The 22742-nt window shown below is 43.0% G+C and overlaps 1 protein-coding gene across 4 annotated transcripts; it reads right to left on the bottom strand.

The window, feature by feature from the left end:
* Positions 1-300: 300 nt before the first annotated feature.
* LOC116327578 (bromodomain-containing protein 4-like) lies at positions 301-21528 on the bottom strand. 4 transcript variants are annotated; one of them, XM_039613823.1, is made up of 22 exons: positions 21459-21528; positions 19648-19799; positions 18257-18497; positions 18063-18155; positions 16715-16852; positions 16444-16576; positions 15561-16051; positions 15102-15473; positions 14616-14744; positions 11596-11817; positions 11216-11439; positions 11034-11131; positions 10297-10542; positions 9947-10045; positions 9371-9853; positions 7379-7972; positions 6742-6830; positions 6444-6561; positions 4954-5087; positions 4619-4809; positions 2439-2679; positions 301-2341 (listed from the first exon to the last, which is right to left on the bottom strand). In XM_039613823.1, the coding sequence occupies exons 3-22, from the start codon at positions 18383-18385 to the stop codon at positions 2273-2275; spliced, it is 4293 nt and encodes a 1430-aa protein (XP_039469757.1). In that variant the 5' UTR covers positions 18386-18497; positions 19648-19799; positions 21459-21528; the 3' UTR covers positions 301-2272. The 4 variants fall into 4 exon arrangements, with proteins under 4 accessions (XP_039469757.1, XP_039469758.1, XP_031605048.2 ...); XM_039613824.1 differs by having other exon boundaries at positions 9947-10042; XM_031749188.2 differs by having other exon boundaries at positions 15102-15470.
* Positions 21529-22742: the final 1214 nt, after the last annotated feature.

Below are 22742 nucleotides of genomic sequence, written 5' to 3'. Positions count from 1 at the left end.
ATCTGCGTTGGCTTTGCGACCTGTCCAGAGGGGAACCTTTCCCTCACCCCACCCAGATAAGAGGTCAAACAGACGTCTGGAATGCGGTAACTAGGCCAAAGCATGAAGTCTGCATACTTCAGGACATTAAAGCACATGTAAAGTACCATCCAGGACGTGCACAGAGTGCAGCTGTACTGTAACAATGACTCTTCAGTGAGCAAAATGATGGAACAGCCCCCCCCCTTGGCAGACAGTGGATAACTGAAGTTCACTTGTTGTTTGTAGACTCAACCCATAAGACCAATGAACAGCCAAATATTTTTTTTAAATATTATTTTAATACTTTTCTTAAAAAAAAAACAAACAAACAAAAAAAGATGTTGTACTCCATAATCTGAACAAGATGAATCTATTGACCTCAATGCCTCACTCACCAACATACCAACACATTGTTCTGGGTAAAAGAAAAAAAAATAGCAAAGGGAAAAGAAACTTAAAAACAGTTAAATATGAAAACGGAAAGGAAGTAGAACATTAAAAAAAAAAAAAAAAAAGGAGAAGAAGAAGAAGACGACGTGATTATAGAGTCAGAAACACTCACGGATCAGTGGGCCAACCTACAGACAGTTGGGGGGAGGGAAAAAAAAAAAAAAAGAAGAAGCTCAGTTTCCAAACACAATGGCACACAACATCCCAAAACTGTTACCGTGGACGATAAAAACATCTCAAAAATAAGAGCTAAAAACGACAGAATCAGAACCTATTATACAGACTGCAGAAGCTGGGAACGAGATAGTGGGAGATGAGACGGCAAAGAGACTAAAAACATGAACATGATGAAAAAAAATAACAAATCCATAAAAGAACGCAAGTAATCAATGAGTCAAGAGCGGATTTATCGAACAACTGGAGCATGATGGGAGGGGGCTACTAAAGTAGTCACATAAGATGATTGGTGGAACCGCTTCAAACTAGTACAGAGCAAACTACTGCATGGTTTAAAAAAAAAAAAGGGGGGGGGGACAGGAAAATTAAATAGCAGTAAAAACAAAACCTTTCATATAAAGTGAAAAGAAGTACACGTTAAAAAAAAAAAAAAAAAAAAAAAAGAAAGAAAGTGAATGACGTTTCAGCACTCGATAGATTGGTTTTGGCATAGAGTTGAGAAAGAAAAACAAAACCAGAGGAGAGAGAGAAAAAAGGTGTGTGTGAGAGAGAATAAAGAGAGGAAAACAATCTTTTCAATAGAATCATAAAAAAGTTTTTCTTCTTCTTTACAGTAATTTCTACAAAATCAAAACCAGAGCTCAGAGATGAACACCGAGACGAGCTTTGCTCCCCGCAATCCAAATCCTTCTCATCTTCCTCTTTCCTGTTGACTTTTCATCGTATAGAATATATATATTTATATATCTATATTTATACGTATTTGTTTCTATTTATATATATAATATGTATAATTTGTGGGGTGCAATCATTAGTTTACAGGCCGGAGCACTAAGGCGAAGGACACGTTGAAATTTTGTTTAAATGTTGTGACTGGCTCTTTCCTTGCTGCTCTCTTCAACCTCTTCTGTTGGTAACTGGAGAGAGAGAAGCTGAAGGACGTAAAGGTCTTAGAAAAAGTGTTTGAATGGAGCCATGGCGGGGGGTTTTCCCCCGTCCCCACTGTGCCTTAAGAAGAAACAACAGATGACCGCTCAACCTGGCAAACGTGAGCACCCCGGCCCAACCCTCCCTGTTTAAAAAAAAAAAAAAAAAAAAAAAAAAAAAATCCAAAATAAAATAAGAGACAAGATTCAGAGAGAAAAATAAAAGCATTATTATTCATTCATCTGTGTGTGTTTTTTAACCCCATCTTTTCATACATGCTTTTTACTGTTTTTTTTTCTTTAAATACAGACGCTCAGTTCCCTCCTTTTCATCATATCCTCATATGGGGTGGGGGGGCAACCATTTGGACCTGTTGGCCATGGTGATCAAGAACCTACAACCAGAAACACCAAGGCGGGGAAGGGGGGGGACAAACAAAAACAAAAACAAAAAAAAAAAACAAACAAAAGGGGGGCTTGTTATTTTAATTTCACTTCCCCTCATCTCTCATTCACGACACAAACCAGCTGTTTCAACTGCTGAGAGAAAGGGACAGTTAGTACTGAGTCTGTGTATGCAGATGTGTGCATTTGTGTAAGCAGCGACCATGTGCGTCACAGCACGGGTGTTTGGAAGCGATCTGCAAATCTGCTTCTTGTGAGTCTATGGGGTCCTGCTCTCGTGCCTCTTCTTCCTCTCAGAACAGATTCTCTTCAAAAATTGCCATCAGGTCGCTCTGGAAATTGATGTCAATGGTGTCTGCCATCTGCGGAGGAACCAGAGGACGAGAAGCAGCATTAAAGGTCGATTCTAAAAAGAAATTCATAAAATAAACCCCCCCCCCCCCCTTTTCTCTCCCATACCGCCTCTCTCCTGCGCCTCTCCTGCGCCTCGCGCCGTGCTGTCGCCCTGTCCTGGTTGAGCGTGTTCTGTGAAGCGGAGGTGGGTGGGGGGGCTTGTGATTGTGTAGGTGGGGCCTGCGGAGAGTGAGTGGGAGGAGTCGAAGCTGGAGGAACTGGAGCATGCGGCGACTGCTGATTTGGGCGACGGCGGTCGTCATCTGGCACTCGCCGAAACGGCTCCGCCGTGTCCTTGTCATCACGGCTGCGACAACAAGCAAACAAAAAGTGAGACAGCTGGCAGTCAGCACTGCATGATGTCCATAAATGATTCCCATCAAGGTCACACTCAAATACAACCTAACCAACAGCAGATTCTTTAGTCCAGTTGTACGTAAACCTCGTTTTGCATCGAGGGTCACATACAACCCACTTTGATGTTAAGTGAGTGAAACTCGACTTTCTGTCAGTTTAACTACACGTTCAATCCCTGCAATGTCTTAAGACAAGATAAAGCAGTGCAATGTACACTGTCCCATATTTATAAAACTAGTTTTTATTGATTTTGATTAAAATTAGACTTTCTTCCTTGTACCTTTCGTGCAGCTCATGCTTTGTAGTCGTTTCAGTATTCTGGGAAAACCGACCCAAAACATAGCAGCTGATTCACAACCGGAGCTACCCACTTTCAAGGTTTCACATCAAAGTGTGAGAGTTCACACTTACTCACAGTTGACTTGTAAGTTTGGCGGAAATGTCTGACATTTACATCAGCCGGCAGGATACTAAGGCTACGTTCACACTGCAGGCGAAAGCGCATCAAATCCGATTTTTTTGACCCTATGCGACCCATATCCGATCATGGTAAGACTGTGTGAACGGCACAAATCCGATATTTTCAAATCCAATCTGGGTCACTTTCGTATGTGGTACTGAATCCGATGTTTTAGAAAGTGACTGCTGTTTGAACGGTCATGTCGCATTAAATCCGTCTTTTACGTCACTGACACAAGACAGACGCCAATTATCAGCGCCGGAGAAGACATCGCAAACGCTTCCTGGCCATCCAGTGTAGATGTCAGTGAAACTGTTGGGAAGACAACGTGGACATTTTATTTGTACTGTATAATCTGCAAATTCTATCCTTTGAAGCACTGCTCCTCTAAAACAGCAATAAGGATAATTATTAGGTTATTTACATTATTATGTAAATAACAAAATAACTTAAAGCAAAAATTGGGAAACGTACAGTCCGAAGTCTTTATATTAAGGGCCATCAGTCAAACAATATTGTTTGCTCTGGGTCTAAACAGAGCGCGTTGTGTGTGACGTCTTCTTTTGCGCATGCGGTCTGCTTTGAGCGTTCACACTAGAGCGTGTTTGCTGTCGCATTTTATTTGTAGTGTGAACAAGCAGACAAAAAAAAAAAATCGGATTTGATCAAAAAAATCGGAATTGAGCATTAAGACCTGCAGTGTGAACGTAGCCTAAGCTGTGTGATAGAGCTGGGCCATATCATACCGTTCGCGGTAATACCGGTATAATGTTAGGCAATGATAAGAAAATGAAATATCGCGATAGAATATGGGTAAAACGCGCATGCACAATCAAACACCGCTTGATTGGATTGTCGGAGAATTACGGCTATCATAGGCAGGAGCCTCGCGGAGTGATACGTACTGTGCTTCAACATAATATTACCGTATTGTGTGTGTATAACCTCTTTTTAAGTTTTGTGGATATTATACATGGTTATGCTGAGGATATGTCGGCCAATTTCCACTGGAAATGCCTTTTGGTTAAACTGTCAGCAAGGAATTTGCATTTGCACTGTTAAATTTTTATATAACTTTAATGCACATAAAAAACAGCTACTTGTTTTAAGTTAAAATACATTGATGGGGTTTTTTTTTTCCACTGATAAAGTTGTGGAGTTGTAAAGTATTTTGTCTAGTGTCAATTATATCGTCAGTTATATCGTCAGTTATATCGTTATCACAAATTTTCAAATGTATATCGTGATAAATATTTTTGGTCATATCACCCTGCTCTACTGTATGATACTAAACCATCAAATGAGCAAAAGCAATAAAGTGGTGATGAGTGCGATATTTATGACTGTTTAAGTCAAGCTAAATTATAATAGGATTACAGCTTCTGACGCATTTCCCTTGTTACACATTACCTGCTAACCTCCCACTCACCGTAGCTTCTCTTGCTCCCTCCTAGCCTGTTCAGCCTGTGCTTTCAGCTGTCTCTCTCTCTCCTCCTTCTCTCTCGCGACCTGCTTGTATCTTTCAAAGCTGTCGCTTGAAGAGCGCACTGAGAACGCCGGTGTGGACTGGGACTTTTGAGCCAGGCTGGCCCAAGAGCCCATGTTCTTTATCTTGACGTCCTATAAAAAGAAAAGAAACAAGCAGAAAGACCAGGTCAAGTTTAAAAAAAGGCCAAAATGAAGGACAGAAAAAAGAAACCAGGAAGGACAGTCTGGTTTAATGTGGCTTATGAAATTATTTTCTCATCTCAGGCTTCTACACACCTGTGCCTTCTTGGGAGCGATGGGAGTTTTGGGTTCCTGCTTGATTTTGTTGTCCTGCTGGGAGCAGGGTGGTGCAGGCGAGTCTGCCAAATGCGAAATGGGACGAGAACCATCCATCGGCTTTATATCTAACCCTGTGAGAGACAAAGAAAGATTAACTCTATATACTATACACTTTAAGCCACATCGACACTAATTTCCATTTTTGAAATCCAACAACATTTGCGAGTTTTAGCTGGGAAACTTGTCATTTGGAATCTCCAGGATTAGATTGTGGTTTTGGTGGGAAAATTGAAGATTTTGGAAATGACAGAAACCCACCTTTGTCTGACTGTTCACGTCTCGAACAAATGACAGGCGTTGCTGACCATGTAATGTTATCATAATGCTACTACCTCCATGTGCATGTTGCACACGCTGAATAGTCGTATTATTTACTGATGTGTTCGTTTGGACAGATATTAGTCCTGAACAGCTGTTAAAATATTTTGCAATGAAAACAACACTTGACTTAATAATGCTTCCATAAGCTGGCTATAGGGAACTGTGGGAGAATGCATACAAAAGCCTTCTGGATTCAATATATACAGCGGTCCCTCGCTATAATACAGTTCACCTTTCGTGGCCTCGCTGTTTGCGCATTTATTTTTTTGGTGTGTGTGCAATTTTGCATGCTTTTTTTTTTAAACAGTGCATTGTAGACCATTGTCAATCAATCTCGTGCCGTGTCTCCTGTCCAGTACTGACTGTGTTAACCTTGTCAAATTTACATAAATCTTCGATGACTAGCAGTGTGACACTGAAGTGCTGTACTGTGTTTGTAGGTTTTCTCCCCAACAAACACAACAATGTTGACGAAACGTTTTGCAGCGTCAAAGGCACCTGCAGTAGCACCCAAAAGGCAGAGGAAGATGCTAACCATCGCACAAAAAGAAGGACTTCTGGTAGAAGTTACCGTATGTTTCGGACCATAAGGGACACTGGTATATAAGGCGCATTAAGGAAAACAAAACAGTCAGATAAGTCAAACTTTACTCAACTCATTCTTCTTGCTTCCTCTACCTCCGTACCATTGATAATATTCATTAATATTGAATTCTCTCGCATCAAACAGGGTTTGATCTTTGGTTTCATTCTATAATACTGGACTTGTATTTCTACGAAAGTTTAAACTTTGAGAGTGTTTAACCAAGAGAGAAAAGTGTGAAAATGTTCATGCCTGTCTGAGAAAAGTGTATAAAGTGTGTAGTGAGGGGTTTTACAGCCTTAACACATCTATAATAACTGCAAAAAATAAAGCTGGCTACTTCGCGGATTTCACCTATCGCAAGTTATTTTTAGAATGTAACTCAATAAACGAGGGACCACTGCAACAAGAGGTTTGAGCACAACAAAAAAATGGAAAAAGTTACCTGCAGGTAAATGTATGATTCTTTTTATTCACATACGACTGGATTGTAAAACAGACACAAACACACTTTTGCACTCACTGTGTTTGTTGTCTGGTTTGTGTACATCCTGACGAACGCCTGGGCTGAAGGGCGAGGGGGGCAGCACTGGTGACTGGGAAAGCTTCTCTTCATTGATCCCCATGTTTGACCTCTGCTCCTACACAGGATGAACAACCACTTTTGTCAAATTGCTTCTTTTTAACATTTAAACTGATAATTGCACTTGTTTGTACTCACTCGTTCAAAATACACATTTAAACATAAGATGAGGAGAGGCATTAGCTTACAGTCCAATCCAGACAGACAACCAGTACAAAGTCAATGCTAAATCCCTTACATGCTTCTTGGTCTGTGGAGGCGACTGTTGTCCCATTGAATGGAACGCAGGCATCGGAGGAGAGTGCATCATCAGCGGAGAGGGGCAACCTGCAAAAACGAGAGTGATCAGTGTCCCATCATTTAATTAAATGCCTCATTTAGTGTGTGCCTACAGTGATTATGTCTAATCACTACCAAGCATTAGGGTCAACATTACACAATGTGCAGTGATTTGTAACTTTTACTTTTAAGTATTGTTTTACTGTGTTGTTATGCAACAGGAGCAGCCTCATGTTCTGTTCTCCCAAAGAGAAGCTTTTTCAGCTGTGACCACAGGTCACATGACAGACGCCTTGCAACATGTAGCAATGTTTTAAAAGACAGAGATTTTGCTCCACACTATGGCCAAGTGCAGGTATGACACAATATGCTGGGATAAGTTTTACATGGTACAGTTCACTGACAAAGACTGCGAATGGGCTGCCCTCATGAAAGCTGACCAACATAAATGAACTGTGGTAATATCTATGGTCTAGGTCTGTTTGTCATCTGCTCAGTCTGTCGACAGCAGTGGAGGGAACTTGATTGGAAAGAAGCAGCTGTCAGCGGTGCAGCTATATGAATGTGTGTGACCATGAGGCATTAAGACACCTTACCTGTTGTGAAAGGCTCCACTTTGCTTTGTGGCGATGGCTGCTGTTGGTGCTGTTGCAGCTGCTGTACCTTCTGCTGCAGGACCCCGCCCTTCTGCTGCTGCTGCGGCGTTGACGTGTGCGTATGCGGGAACGACTGCTGCATGTGCGCTTGGCCTGAGCTGTGTCTCTGCGTCAGAACGGGGGCGGCTGTTGTCATGACCTGCGCGTGCAGTGGCGGCCCCAGCTGCACGGGAGAATGTGTGTGCAGCGTTTGCGTGGTGGCTCTGGGCTGAAGTGACTGCAGGAGGCTGTGGACCTGGCTGAGCGGTGGGGTCTCAGAGCTGGTGGGCGTTGGCTCCTCGTCGTCCTCCAGCAGGGCTTGGGGAGGCTGCGCCGAGAGGGTGCCCAGGATGCCGTGGGATGGCGGTGATGGGACGCGAGGGCGGGGGACAGGCTGCGGGGGGAGGGTGAGAGGAAGCGAGGGCTGAAGCTGAGGTGAGGAAGCTGGAGGCATTGAAGGGAGGGAGGATGGAGGAGGCTGTGCAGGTTTGGGTGGAAGTGGCGCTGCACGGTTGCTAGGTCTTGATGGTTGCTGGGGAAGAGCATTATGGATTGCTGTAAACATAGGAGAGAAGAATGGGAAAGGTATGAATGTAAAGAACACAGGAAACAGGAGGATGTGTATATCATGAGCACTCCAGCTCTTTAAGCTTCACCTCTCATTAGACTGAAATATTTCACCATTTCTCTACATACAGATTACAGACATATTAAAAAAACAACACACAACAACCTTGCAAATGTAATTATCTGCTCTTCCTTCCTTGCCTTACTCAAACACTTTAAACTACTAGACACTACGCAATGGCAGCATGTCACTTTGGAATAATTCAGCCATTTATCGTTGAAACAGAAGCGATACTGGAGGAGAAGTTAGAGAAGAGGAAACTGCATTAAACAGAGCTGCTGCTGAAAGAGCAGAACTCCAAGAGGAACAAGAAGAAAGTCCAGACTAGTAAGCGCTGATGTGTGTTTTGTGTAGCTGACATGAGACTCCAGCTTGAAAACATTTACAGTTAATAGTGTTGCTCATTACAGATAAAACCTAGCTCCTGCCTTCCAGCCAGATCAAAAATACTGCTGCCCCCACTCCTTATTCTCCTAGTAGATGCACCTATGGTGTAAATTTAAAAATCCATGGTGATTTTCAGAAAAGTGGACCTCGTTGACCTTGAGGTCGAGGTCACTGAGGTTCGAACTTGTCTAAGATTTTTAGTAGCTGTACCTATGGTATCAATTTGAAAATCGTACATCACTATGAAGAAGAAAAACACTATGGACAGTTTCAGAAGTTTAGAATCTAAATTTTTATAGCAGTGATTTTACTTATTTTGACTGCTTAACCAGACGAAGCAAGCAGTCTGAACAATTAACAATGAACTGTTAAGTTGTAACAGAAGACGGCAGCTGTGTTCTGAATAAATGGAACAGTCATTTTTTGGTGATAAACATATAATTATGTCCCGCTATTAAAAGATGTACTGTCACAATAAAGGAGACCTATTATGCACACTTCAAGCTGATACCTAAAGAATAACTGGTATAAAATGATCCTCATTTATCTGGCTGAGTCCATCCTCTGAAACATCCCAATATAATTCCCTTTGCTCTCCCGTTAAGGAAGCTTTGCTCCGATTGGCTGCCCACTGATAACACAAAGAGTAGTTGGGTGTGACCTCTTGCTCCACTCTCAGTAACATCAGAGCTAAGAGTATGGGAGAAAAAAGTGCCTTGAACAGATTATTTGAACAGCATGACAGTCTGAAGCTTTTAACACGCATGTAGTTCTTGGACAGACACTGAACTCATTACTCCAGAGTTGTGTTTGAGGATGCATCAGTGTAACAGTACATAGATGGCCAAAATACGGGAAAGCATAAAAATCCACCTTTTATTGGCTCTTGATGAAGTGAATACAGAGTTGTTAGCAGAGTCCTGTTCTGGTGGACGTACCTGGAGAAGGGATGATGGGATGTTGGTTTAGGAAAGGGTGCGTCTCAGAAGGCGTCTGGTTGGTGGGCGCGTTGGTATTGAGGAGGCCAGAGGCAACAGGAGCACTGGCAGTAGTAATGGTTGCATTAGGCTCTGTGTTGGACTGCGTCAGGTGAGAATTCATGAAGTGGGCCAGAGGGTCAAATCCTGAGGCCAATAGCTGGGAGGAATCCAGAGAGGGGACAGGGACAGGGAGGGAAATAGCTGGAGGGGGGATATATGGTGGTTTGGACTGGACCACCTGAGGCTGTGTCTGAGGTTGAAGCTGAGGTTGAAGCTGAAGCTGAAGCTGAGGCTGAAGCTGAAGCTGTGACTGAAGCTGTGACTGAAACTGTGACTGAGGCTGAGAAGTGACTGGGCCCACTCCACTACCGGTGGACTGGTGCTGCGGTCTCTTGGTGTCCTTGTTAGTTGAAGTCTTCTTCGGTTGCTTGGGAACCAGCCCTGTACAGACAGCACAATATGAAATGAAGAAATATAACATGTTAAAGACAAAACCTAGGACTCTGCTGGTGCAGACTGCCGAGTGTATGTTACCACTGTCAGAGTCTTCACTATCTGAGGATTCACTGCTGCCTGAAGATGAGGATCCCGTCTTCATCTTTGTCACATTTGGAATTTCCAGAGGCTTCTCTGCTGCGAAAAGGAGCCACAGCGTTCAGAGATTAAACAGAATATTGTTCACATAATCCAATAATAACAGAAGCAGTGACACTTCTTCTAAAAAAAACTGTCAATATGTGAAAGTAAGACTGTACCCAGATAACGTTAAATGGAAAGCATGGGGAACAAAGACTTAAAAACAAGAGCTCACATGAGAATCTTTGGAATTACGAACCTTATGTGAAAGTGTTTTAAAAAAGGTATTAAATGTGCAAAAAGCCTACCTGATGGTTTTTTCTTCTTCCTGAGGCAGCTTGAGACATACTTCTCTAGCTCTCTCAGCGTGGAGGGCTTCAGCGTCTCAAAGTCAATCTCAATCTCATCTGGATTGGAGTTTTTCAGCGACGGCTCACGGGTTTGGATTATGTGCACGACACGGCCCAGCTTGTCTCCGGGCAACTTATTGATATCCAGGCTCAGCTGGCGCTTCTCCTCATACGACATTGGCTTGCACCTGTCAGCAGACATGTCTGGAGGAGGACGCATTACAATAGGTTTACAATAGTCCCAGGCATGCATATCAACAAAACTCAATCATCCATCCATCCATCCTTTCACTTCCGCTTATCCTTTTCAGGGTCGCGGGGGGCGCTGGAGCCTATCCCAGCTGTCATAGGGCGAGAGGCGGGGTACACCCTGGACAGGTCGCCAGTCTGTCGCAGGGCCAACACACAGGGACAGACAACCATTCACACTCACATTCACTCGCACATTCACACCTAGTGACAATTTCGATTATCCAATTAACCTATCCCCACAAGCTGCATGTCTTTGGACGGTGGGAGGAAGCCGGAGTACCCGGAGGGAACCCACGCAAACACGGGGAGAACATGCAAACTCCACACAGAAAGACCCCAGCCTGATGGTGGAATTGAACTCAGGACCTTCTTGCTGTGCGGCAACAGTGCTAACCACCGTGCCGCCCCAAAAAACTCAATCATATGTTCTTTAATTAACGTACCAATGTCAACATCTTCAAGAGAGGCCGAAGGGACGAGAGGGGTCGGCCCAGGCTGAGGAGGCACAGCAGGCCGGGGATTTTTAACTCCTTCTTTTTTACTGTGAATGAGAAGTTCTTAGATGAGCTCCAGGCAGTGCAGGTACAATAACCTGTCTTAAGAGTTTTACTTCTGGAAAACCTACCTGGGCTTTTTCCTGTCTTTCTTTGCACTGATAGGTTCTTTACTACTTTTGCTTTTCTTAGATGCCTGAAGCATTGCAAGTGGGAGAGTCTCCACAGGTTCCTCTGCTCCCACTTTTTTCTTGTGCTTTTCTTTCTTCTTTTCCTTCTTCTCCCTCTCTTTCTTCTTGGGCTTGCTGACCTGCGGCTGGGAGAGCGCTGCCAGCTGCTCATGGACAGCTTTAAGCTGAAACACACACACATTTGTGTGTTAAAGAGATGATAAGTCACTGCACATTTGATTCTCCAGCATTCAGCCGTGTTTCAATCAGACCATTCTACAAGGCCCACCCAACTCTTGTGTCTAATTAGCCAACCTCCCCTTAACTTTCCCTCATCTAACCTGTTCCTGTAACTCAGCTAATCGCTGCTTCCTTTCTTGTTCCGAGTCTCCTCCTGAGGACTCCGATTCTGAGGAGCTCGAGCTCTCATCTTCCGAGGCAGCAGAAGGAGGTGGAACTTGTCGAGTGGAGGGGGCAGGGTGGAGAGCTGATGACGGGGTGGGAACAGGGACTGGCTCCTCTGGGTCATCGGGCATTTTGGCGAAACGCATCTCAAACACGTCCTGTAAGATTGAAGGACAGCAAGAGAAGCTGTCAGCTCGAGGAAATTGTCCACATCCACACACTGCAAAGCATGTCACCTAACAATCAAACCTTTGTACAATAAGATCAAAATTGTGTGGGCACAGAAGGTTATGCACAGGGGTGCACATAAGTGGTCTGCAGGTGCGCATTCGCTGTCAAAATAAAAGATGCGCACCAGAGAAGAAGTTGCAATGTGCATTTGCGTACATAAGATTTTCTGGAGAAGGACAGACATTTGTTTAGAACTCTTAAAGATGTCTGATAGGTTTGTAGCTTAAACCTATTCGCTGGAATGTTCAAGACAATTTAATTACACAGCAAAAGCAAGACACGAGTAGGCAAAGTTCGTTATGTTTCTCGTGCACGGGAGAGAACTGGACAACGCCGTTCCTTCGCTTGACCCCAGTTTCTCTCATCCGCTCCCCCGTAACACTGCTCTTTTATTGAGGTTACATGAATATACATAGGTTCATTAACATATGACGTCTACCTACACACAAAGAGTACCTTGCCTGTGTGTTGTGTAAGTGTGTGTGTGTGGGATCAGAGTGTGACCCGATAAACGACTTCCCTAAACCTGCTGGTCTGGAAGTCTAGCAGTTCATCTAAACAAAAGGCACTTAGAGTAAAACAGATACAGATATGTTTATCCTACTACAAAACAATAAGAGAAGGTATGACCTCTCCCATGCTCCCAGGATGTGGGTGTGAATGCCAGAACACTCTGGAATGCACACAAAATCTCTGCAGACTACTAAGGATCAACCCTCCTATCACTACACAATCGATTATACACCTCTAAGTAGGGCAGGGCGATATGGCCAAAAATATTTATCACGATATATATTTGAAAATTTGCGATAACGATATAACTGACGATATAATTGATGCGAGACAAAATACAACTCCACAACTTTACTAGCGCAAAAAAACACCATCCATTTATTTTCACTTAAACAAGCAGCTGTTTTTTTATGTGCATTAAAGCTATATAAAAACTTAACAGTGCAAATGCAAATTCCTTGCTGAAAGTTTAACCAAAAGGCATTTCCAGTAGAAATGGGCTGACATATCCTGAGCATGACCATGTATAATATCCACTTAAGTTAAAAAGAGTTGCTTTGCAACATTAAACTGCAGTGTGCCAAATAAAAAAGTCAAATACATATTTTTCGGACCATAAGGTGCAGTCAGATAAATCAAACTTTATTCAACTCATTCTTCTTGCTTCCTCCATTTCTGTACCATTGATTCATTAATGCTGTATTCTATCACAGCTTCTCTATTCCCATGTTGTTGCAGTATGTTAATGACTAACCTTCTATTGTAGATGGATTATCTCAGTTGTTCTCCTGACTAAAGTTTGGTCCGTTTACAGCATCCTGCTATGCGATTGCATTTGTCTCTAACCATCAGGAAACTTCACGTTAACTTTTATTGAGTGGAAAAGTGTTAGCGTTCATCCTCCAGCTTCACTGTTTATGTTATGCTAACATAGCTGTGTCGCTAGCGATCACGTAGCACATCATTATATACCAGCTAGCCCAACTTCAGTAACCTTACAAACGTCACTGCTGTGTAGCTTCCTGTCTTCATTTATGTTGGAAGTGATAGCAGAGCTGTACGTTTGAATTTTTTCAGAAATCTCTCAGTCAGAACATGCTATATCATGCTTAGGTAACTAGCGAAACTAGCGAGCTAACTTCCGCTAGCTTCCTGCTAACTTCTAACTCCGTTAAATGTAATAAATTCTGTTTTCATGGGTGCCTGGATCTTAAACTTCATAGTTACACCTGGTAAAGCAGCAATGCTGATCATTTTATTAAAGATGAAAGAATTTAGACCGTTTTTAACTCTTAGTGATGCTGCAGTGTTTGTTTGACTTTGGGACCTGAAGAGAGGGAGTTTAGGACCCAGATTCCTCCCAGATTTACGAGCACCTTAGTCCGACAAATACGGCAATAACGACGGCCACTTGAATGTTCTACAAAAAAAATGTGCTTTGTTGTGTATCTGACGGACAAACACCAAACCAGTTCCACATCACTGAAGTGGCACCATTTTTACAAACCAATTCTGGTTCATCTGTTTCACTCAACAATCGGCCATGTGCGTATGAAAACAAAGGCATTGCGCATGCGCTTTTGACCCATATTCTATCGCGATATTTCATTTTCCTATCGTTGCCTAACATTATACCGGTATTACCGTGAACGGTATAATATGGCCCAGCCCTACCTCTAAGCATATATGGTTAAATATTTCTAAGCATAAATGACAATCAACAATATAAACCTGACAATGTCGAAGAAGCAAGCTCCTATAAGCAATTACTTTGGTGTTCCTCCACCTCCAAAGAAATGTCAGAGGGAGTCCGAATCGCAAAAGAAGCGCGTATTCTCGGAAAAGTGGTTGCAGGAGGTGAGCTGGCTTCAAATAAATGATGAACGCACAGAGATGTGGTGCAGAATATGCCGTGAAAATCCCACTCTAGCAGACAAAAACAGTGCCTTTTATATGTACGCAAACATGCGTTGCAACTTCTTATCTGGTGCGCGTCTTTTATTTTGACAGCGAATGCGCACCTGCTGGCCACTTATGTGCACCCCTGGTTATGCACTTTATGTGACTGTTCAAAACTTTTCTATGAGATTTTGTTGAGTGCTTTTTTTTTTTTTTTCTTCAAATTTAGAGGCCGGTCCAAAGACTTTTGCACATATAGGTTATATAATGTTGGTTACGTTTTGCAAGATAGTGTGTGAAATGTGTGGTTTACCTGTAATTTGCGCGCCATGGCGACCACATCGTGGTCTGGAGGGTTGTATTTGTAACAGTTTGAGAACATCAACCTGACGTCTGCTGCAAATTCTTGAGCATCTCTGTACTGTCTGTTGTCCAGCTTTTTCTGGAGGGGATTAAAACAAAAAAAAACAAAACAGTACAGATCAAAATTCTGCAAATTTAGAGACACACGAGACATGCACATTGGCAATTTGAAAGGTGACTTATTAAGCTGATGCTTAACTATTTATTTGGTTGTTACCTAGTTTACATCCTCTTGATTATTATTTACTGTCTGACTTTTGTATGGCTCATCAGTTGTTTAAAAGTTTGTGGCAAAAAGAATAAAAGCAAACTAAACAAAAAATCCAGCAAAATGTCAAAAAACTTTAGTATCAAGAGCAAATTTTATCACAGGCAGACTGAGGCTGAAACCTTCCTAACTATAAAAACAGGTTTGTACATATTGTAATAAAATCACCTTGATGGTGCTGAGATCCATGGGGTGCTTGATGATTTCATGGTAGTCGTGGAGACCGAGAGCTTTTGCATCAACAGGTTTGTAAAAAGGCCAGGCATAGGCCACGTGTTTCTTAGACAGCATCTCTCTGACGAGGCGCGCGCACCAACGTAACTGCTCCTGGCGCTTCGGTGTTCCTGACTCTCCCATCTCCAAGCCTCCTCCAAGGTGATGCTGAGAGTCTGGCTGTGATGCTTCTCTTTTAGGCTGCTTTGACGGGCGGCTGCTGTCTCTGCGTGGCCGGGTCTCGGCAGAAACAGGAGACGATTCACTGAGCTGATCGTTGGCGGTGGGTGTCGTGGTATCAGCTTTCCTCTTCTGGCTCTTCTTCTGCTGTTGGAAAAGAAGAGTTTAGAGGTCACAGTCTGAAAAAAAAAAAAAAATCAGCAGGTGTCTTTGTAACAACAGGTGCCGTCTTACCTTGATGAGAGCAGGGGAACTTTGCAGTATGGGGGCAGTAGGATGGAGGCCTGGGTGAGTCACAGTCGGAGGGGGAACTGAAGTCATTCCCTGGGCCAGGACGTCTGAAGCGGAGAGGGAGAATGGAGGCCCCAGATGGGGCGCATGGTTTGTGGGTGTAGGAGGCACACGGGGAAGCTGAGGTTGGGCTAGAGTCTGGGCCAGAGTCTGGACCAGAGGCTGGGCCAGAGTCTGGACCAGAGGCTGAGCCAGGGGCTGGACCAGAGGTTGGACCAGAGGTTGGACCAGAGGCTGGACCAGAGGCTGGACCAGAGGTTGGACCAGAGGCTGGACCAGCCCCTGGTCCAGCCTCAGGGGTAAGGCAGGAGAACCTTGGGGGGCAGGTGCAGCACGGGTATGTGGAGTGGTTGAAGGGGACGAAAAGCCTCGTGTATGCGGGGTGGTGGAGGGGGATGATGAGTCATGTCCTGAATCTGATTTTGAAATCAGACCTAGAAGGAAGAACACGAGAGCAGCACAAAGATGAAACTTTAGCATAGCTAAACATTAGGTCAACAGGTTTAAAGCAGATCACCAACAGGCATGACATAACCAAAACCCGATTTCCCAATAAAAGTTCCATATGAGGTGTGGCTGATTAAGTGGGTGGAGGAGAACAGACAACAACGAAACCAAACATACAAGCTGAGCTGGCTAGATTAGCAGCATTTGCATATCACTGCTGGTGACGCATGGAAACTCTTCCATGAATTCTTAAGTGTACACCAGGAAGTAGAATCACATCCTCTGGCATGAAGTTACAGTACCTCTCCTACTGAGGGAAAGCAGCAAGAAGAACGCTTCTGCTTCACAGAAAAATAAATGAAAGATGCTAAAATAATACCTGTGTCCTGCCTGCCTCCTCTGCGTCCCTTTGTAACCACAGCAATCTCAGTCTCCTCCTGCGGCATCTCCGTAATCTTCTGGAGAAAGAGCTTTTCCAAGGCTTCTGCCATTAGGACAATATCATCCCCGGGCTAAACACACAAACAGATGAAAACCGGAGAGCACATTAGCCACAATGCATGTCTCTTAATGTCGCTGAGCAGGACAGTGCCTTCACGGATGTGAAGGCACTCAGTGCCCATGTGTGCAGAACTTCTAATGTGGCCGACCTTGTTGTAGATGTAGCAGTTTGTGAACATGGTGTTGAAGTCTTGGATACACTCCTGGGCATTCCAGTAGTAGTTGTTCTCCAGGCGTTTTTTAATCGTGCCCATGTCCATAGGACTCTTTATGATCTTATAATAGTCCTTAAAGAAGAGCAGGGAAACACGAGTATTAGTATTTTAGCCAGACAGAAGAATAACTAAGAGAGTTGAAAGAAAACATTAAAATTAAGATTAAAGCTCATCCAGTTCCTCAAGGGAATGACATTCATAAGAAAACTGGCTATTCCCTGCACAAATTTAAATACTATGCTAATAGGATCCTAAAGAATTATATTTACCATGTAAAGTAATTCAGGAAAGCTGCTCAGGATTATAGATTGAACTCAGTTTATGGGTTACTGAATACTTACTGTGAAGTATCACAATGAAACAAAATAACCCAGACTGATGGGTGCTTTTAGGTATGTGGCACAGTAACAGTGTCTTAATTAAGAAATCAGAGGCTCAAGATTTTGAGGTAAATAAAGTTTTGTGGTCTTCTGCACATGGCACGGGTCAGCTGTTACTCACAGATTTCACGTTTATTGTGAAATAGTTCATAATGAGATGGAGGCTTGATCCAGCTCTCCTCTGGATAAATCCTGTACTCCACCCGAGTTTCAGTCCTAAGAATGTCACACAGTCCTGACAGTTTCTATCAGTTACCCTTACATCAAAAACAGAACGATCCTCCTTCGGCTGCCTGTCATTGATCTGAACTGCTGAACAGATCTGTGCTTACCCTGTAATATGCTTCACGGTGTCTCTAATTTGTGCTTTTCTTGACAGAATTTTGGTTGCTATTGAAATGAACTGGCTGCTTCTTTGTATCTAAATCACTGCACTGTTAGTATATCACCCTGCAATCACAGCACATAATTTAACAACAACAAAAAAATAGCAGTTGCAGCCCTAGATGCATCCTTAACATTCTCCCTCTGAAAAGCCAACACCTGCAGCAAAAAGTCAGTGCCAGGACTAAAGGTACTACCATGTGTGTCTCCTTGGTAACCATAACTAGAAGACCACAGAAGATCGCAGCAGAGTTTTTTCCCCTACTTAACTTAAATACTCAATGTGACTTGTCACAAAGTGTCAAAAGAGGAAATGCAGAAAAGAAAAATAAACAAACACACACACTTTCTGAAAAGCAGAAAAGGCAACGACATGTTTTACTGCAGGGTGCCACCGTCACCGGGTCCTACTGTGTGAAACTTTGCATATTAAATTCATTTACTAGTTGTTACAGTGCTGTCTTTGTGCACCACTCTGATTGCACACACACTGAAACACACACACACACACGACTCACAGGCAAATTGAGTTTGATGGCATCTACAGGAGCCTGGAAGGGCCATGCAAAATTGTGTTTCCATAATGTCTTCAATACCACTTTTTGCAAGTACTGAAAAAGAGCAAAAACAAACAAACAAAAAATTATACACACATTAAATAAGTGAAACTGACATTTTACCAGCAGAGATGGTTCACAAAGCAAAGTCCTACCTGCAGCTGGTTGGTCTGTCGTTTGGGTCTGGAGGGGTTCCATGTTTCGGGGGGTGGAGGGTTGAAGGGGATAGGCGGTGGGGCGGAGGGAGGGTTATGGCTGCTGCCTGCCTCCAGTCCGTCCCCCATCGCAGAGGTGGGCTGAAGTGGCTGAGCAGACACTTTAGGCAGATTGGACCTGGCAGGGGCAGGTGGGACCGGGGGGAACCCCTTCAGGCCATTCCACTCCTCACGTGACTCTCTGAAAGAACCACAGAGGAAAACATTATCTCTGCAGCCGTTATGAGAATTTTGACATGACTTTCTCAGAAGGTATCTCACATTCAGCATTACTGCCACATGTCGAATCTGACACCAAACTCCTATCACCCCACTATCTAGATCAAAACACTTTTTACACGTTCTGTCTCAATTATCTGTCTCACGACCACAACCCAGTGTGAGCATTTTCTTCTACAGTACATCGCCAAAGGTCTCTGTGTGAGAAAGACAGGCAACTTGGCAAAAGGTCGTTTTCACCCCGCTCAAGAAAACAATAAAGATCTCATCTTTGACACGTTCGCTGCTCTTTAAGCTGTGACTCAAACTCAGTATCTGATTTTGTCATCACGTGCTAGAAAGTACTTCGCTAAAACTGGGATCAGGCACTGAGGACTCAACATGTGTTTATGTGCACAAACAAAAAGCATGCATTCCATATCAACATCAAACTCTTAGTTTCCAGCATCTGAGAATAAACATTGAATCATTGCTTAAGATCAAATACCGTTATGACTGTTAACCTGCAAAGTTTCTGATCCATCAAATGGAAGCAGAAAGTGTAAGCACATTACATGCCACACCAGCTATAAAATATCCACAAACAATGCAGGGCATTTACTTGTCCTAAAAGCACAAAGACTACAAAACAAATCCATAGCTCTGAGTATTTTTTTTTTTTTTTATCTTCAATCATGCATTTGTAATTTAGGCAAAACAACAAAAATGCACTAATATTTACAGAAGGAATTGACTGAACAGCTCAACAGGATGAGGCAGAACTTCAAATGCATACCTTATCTAAGACTCAGCTTTTGCTAGTAATATCAGAAATTTTGTAATATTAATAATAACTAAACACAAGGCCCAGTTTTATAAACTGGGCTAGACACAAGATAAAACTGGGGGTCAGGTTAAAGAATGCCTTGGTAAAGTCTGATTTTTTTTTTTTTAAATTACACTGGGAGGATTGATGGAAAAGTTATGTGATAATGGCAACTTTTTAAAAGCTGAAAATACAATTTAAGTGTATTTACTTTCTAATCCCAAACTGTGGTAATTATCTTGCAGGAAAAACTCATTAAACTCTCTCAACTGCTTTCACAAAGGCCAATTATTTTTGGTGGACTTACATGTTTGTAGCTGTGCAGCTGTGGTCTAAACCAGTTGTGTGATCATATCTCAGTTGGGGAGGTGGCAACTTCCCAGGGTGATGTGGGATGTTTGTTAGTGACACGCTGCGGCAGCACAAAAATCACAACACACAGAGAGTCGAGTGTCACACCTGTGAGAGACCGAGATAACAAATTGAATTAGAGTCAATTTATGTAGTTTGTTGGATTTTGTTCATGCAAACTGCCCTTTTTTAAAATTGAAACTGTCACAATAGAAAACAACACTTCCACATCACAAAACACAGAATTGAAAGCCCAAGACAGCTGCATCATCTGGATGATACAGGCACATTACTCTTCTTTATCCCAGTCAACATCTAGTGCATGGAGCGGTTCGCAACAACAAGTTAATTCTCAGGATTTTGGGGAGGGGTGCCCTATATATGCATGTTTTCATAGGTCTTTTGTGCTACTGTTTATGTACAGCAAACTTAGAACAAATGGGGTGACAGGAGCTAATATGGTACTCTTTTGCATTAAAACTGAACTCTGCCTGACCTACAACCTTGGCATGGTTCAGATGACCTTTGGTACCGCCTGAGATCAAAGGTCAAAGGAATTTCTCAGCGAGACAAAATGAATGAATCAGAGACAACAGCTAACATTTAGTTTGTTATCAACCTGACAAGTTTCTTCTACTAAAGACCAAAAGCTTTATTTACATCTCTTTCTATGCCTGTTACTCGTTACAGATCCATATTCCAGCTACAGATCCGTGATTAGTTAAAAAAAAAAAAACAAACAAACAAACATTAAATAAGTGAATAACTGTTCCCTACATTTACCAGTTAAGTGGATTGCATGTTGATAACTACCTTATTAATGAATATAGACGTGTAATATATGCATAATAATTCTAACTGGCCAGCAGTTAGCACTGCAGCGAGTGCTTGAGACAAAATAAATAAATGTTGCGGGAAAATACACGAAAGACCAAGTCATTCTCCAAACTACATAACTGCATACAACTACACACAACATACACAGCACGTTAAGAACGCAGCAGTGTCGCAGCTAATCTGATCAATAACAGATCAAATATTCTATCGATAAAGCCACTAGACGTAACGAGACTGCGAAAGGTATCACATACTGCTACTACTTAGTATCTACCGGGTCATAAACATGTCATAAAAACGACCCAATTTGTTGCAAAACAACTTTACTCCACAGCTTTTCCTTTGCTAACCTTCCATGTCGGCGCATCGCCATTTCCACTATGCTCAAGTGACAGCTGCGCACGTAAACTGCGTTTCAGAATACAACTTGGACGGGATTGATATTCTCGAAATGACGTACGTCAAATTTCACATGAGCTTCTGCGCCATAGCGCCTTTACTACGCTACCAAGAGAACGTAACTTGTGTCACGAATACGGCCTACGGGGCTACAAACAAACAGCCTAGCAGCTAACTCGCTAGCATGTTAGCGACATGTAGCTAACGTGCACACTGACAACACGCAGCGCCCGCTGCTACAAAAACGACCTTCACGCGAGCGTTAAAAGGAGAAAGACACAACGCAGAATATGTACAACAACACCAAGTCGCTCGCGCCTAAAAGCTAAAAAAATGAGCTATATCGCGTGCCCGAACCGGTGCAAGGCCTTGCGAAGACAGCTCATGCTCCGCTTCCCGAAGCGCTCACTGAGCGCGCGGGAAATACGCCACCGATGCCCGCTGTAAGCGTTTTATCTGATCCCCGGGGTCTTAAGCTTTCGTTTGATGTACGAACGTAAGCCACGCTAAGACGAAAAATGATATTTTTACCTTCTTCAGTCGGTTGTCAGCGTTCACAGACCTTCCTCGCCCCAAATCCAGAACAAACAGTCCCGTTTCACGTCAATGACGTCAGACGCACGGGGGGCTGGCCAACAAATGTCACCTACAACTCCTCCCCTCTCTCCCGGGTTAACATCACGCAATAGCTTGTAATCATTTCAGTCAGGAGACATGTCGGTGTTCACCTTACTAAACGAGTGGGTTTAAATATATAACCGAGGAAAAAGTGAGCGTACACTAAAACGTGTTTTTATTTAGTAGACAAGAAGCTGACAGCTTAAATGTGCACGGCACGGACGGCACGTAGGCCACCCAGCTGCCATCTGTTTCCTCTGTAAATACGTTTTCTACAAACTATAGAGAACACAACGAAAGTTAAAAGCATTTCTGAAACTTGACAATTAGTTATACGGCTTATCGACCTACTGCAAATTACCTTTTATGGCCTGATTTGATCTCAGACCCGTGTGAGCATGGTTTTTGTGCGTAATTACATGTTTAGATCTTGATGGGAGCGGTGTCTTCCAGATGTAATGCTGTGTGAGTGGCATGAGGGCTCATTCTACTGTTTGGTAAGTGTGAAAGTCATGAAGATGTCAATCCAGCTGAATACTGATGGAGATAATGGCGGTAAATTGTGCTTTTCTGCCTTTTCCTCTGTCCTAGAAGATATTATACCACTCATTTTATGAGTTTATGAAAACTGTTATCAGTGCTTGGGAAGGAGGGAGTAGGTACACCACCTAGTGGTTGGGATGGTGTTAAATTAAAGCACAGTATCAAAACGACCTCTGCCACAGGTTATCAGAATTGTGTGGTGAACAGTCTGCATCAAAATATGCAAAATTAGCAGTGAATATGTACACATCACAAATGAGATAAGTCTGGTAGATTTGCTTTTGATACCCTGCTCAGTTTACATTAAAGGTCTGCACATGCAGTCCTTCTCCCATTCAAACTTACTGGCCACTTCATTAAGTACGTTTGTTCATCAACTTGTTAACACAAATATCTCATCAACTAACCATACGACAATATCTCAGTGCATTTGGGCATGTAGACATGGCCAAGACGACCTGCTGAAATCCAAACTTAAGGCGACTTGAGTGACTTTGAACGTGGAATGGTTGTTGATGCTAGACAGGCTGGTCTGAGCTTTGCTGATGGTCTGGATTTTCCCGCACAGCCATCTCAAGTGTTTACAAAGGATGCTCTGAAACAGAAAATATCCAGCTCTCTGTGAGAAACTGCCTTGTTGAGGTTAGATGTTAT

The sequence above is a fragment of the Oreochromis aureus genome, linkage group 6 (assembly GCF_013358895.1).
Source record: "Oreochromis aureus strain Israel breed Guangdong linkage group 6, ZZ_aureus, whole genome shotgun sequence".
Classification (NCBI taxonomy): Eukaryota; Metazoa; Chordata; class Actinopteri; order Cichliformes; family Cichlidae; genus Oreochromis; species Oreochromis aureus.
The sequence above is the reverse complement of the archived record's forward strand: the minus strand, read 5'-3'. Positions and strand labels throughout refer to the sequence as shown.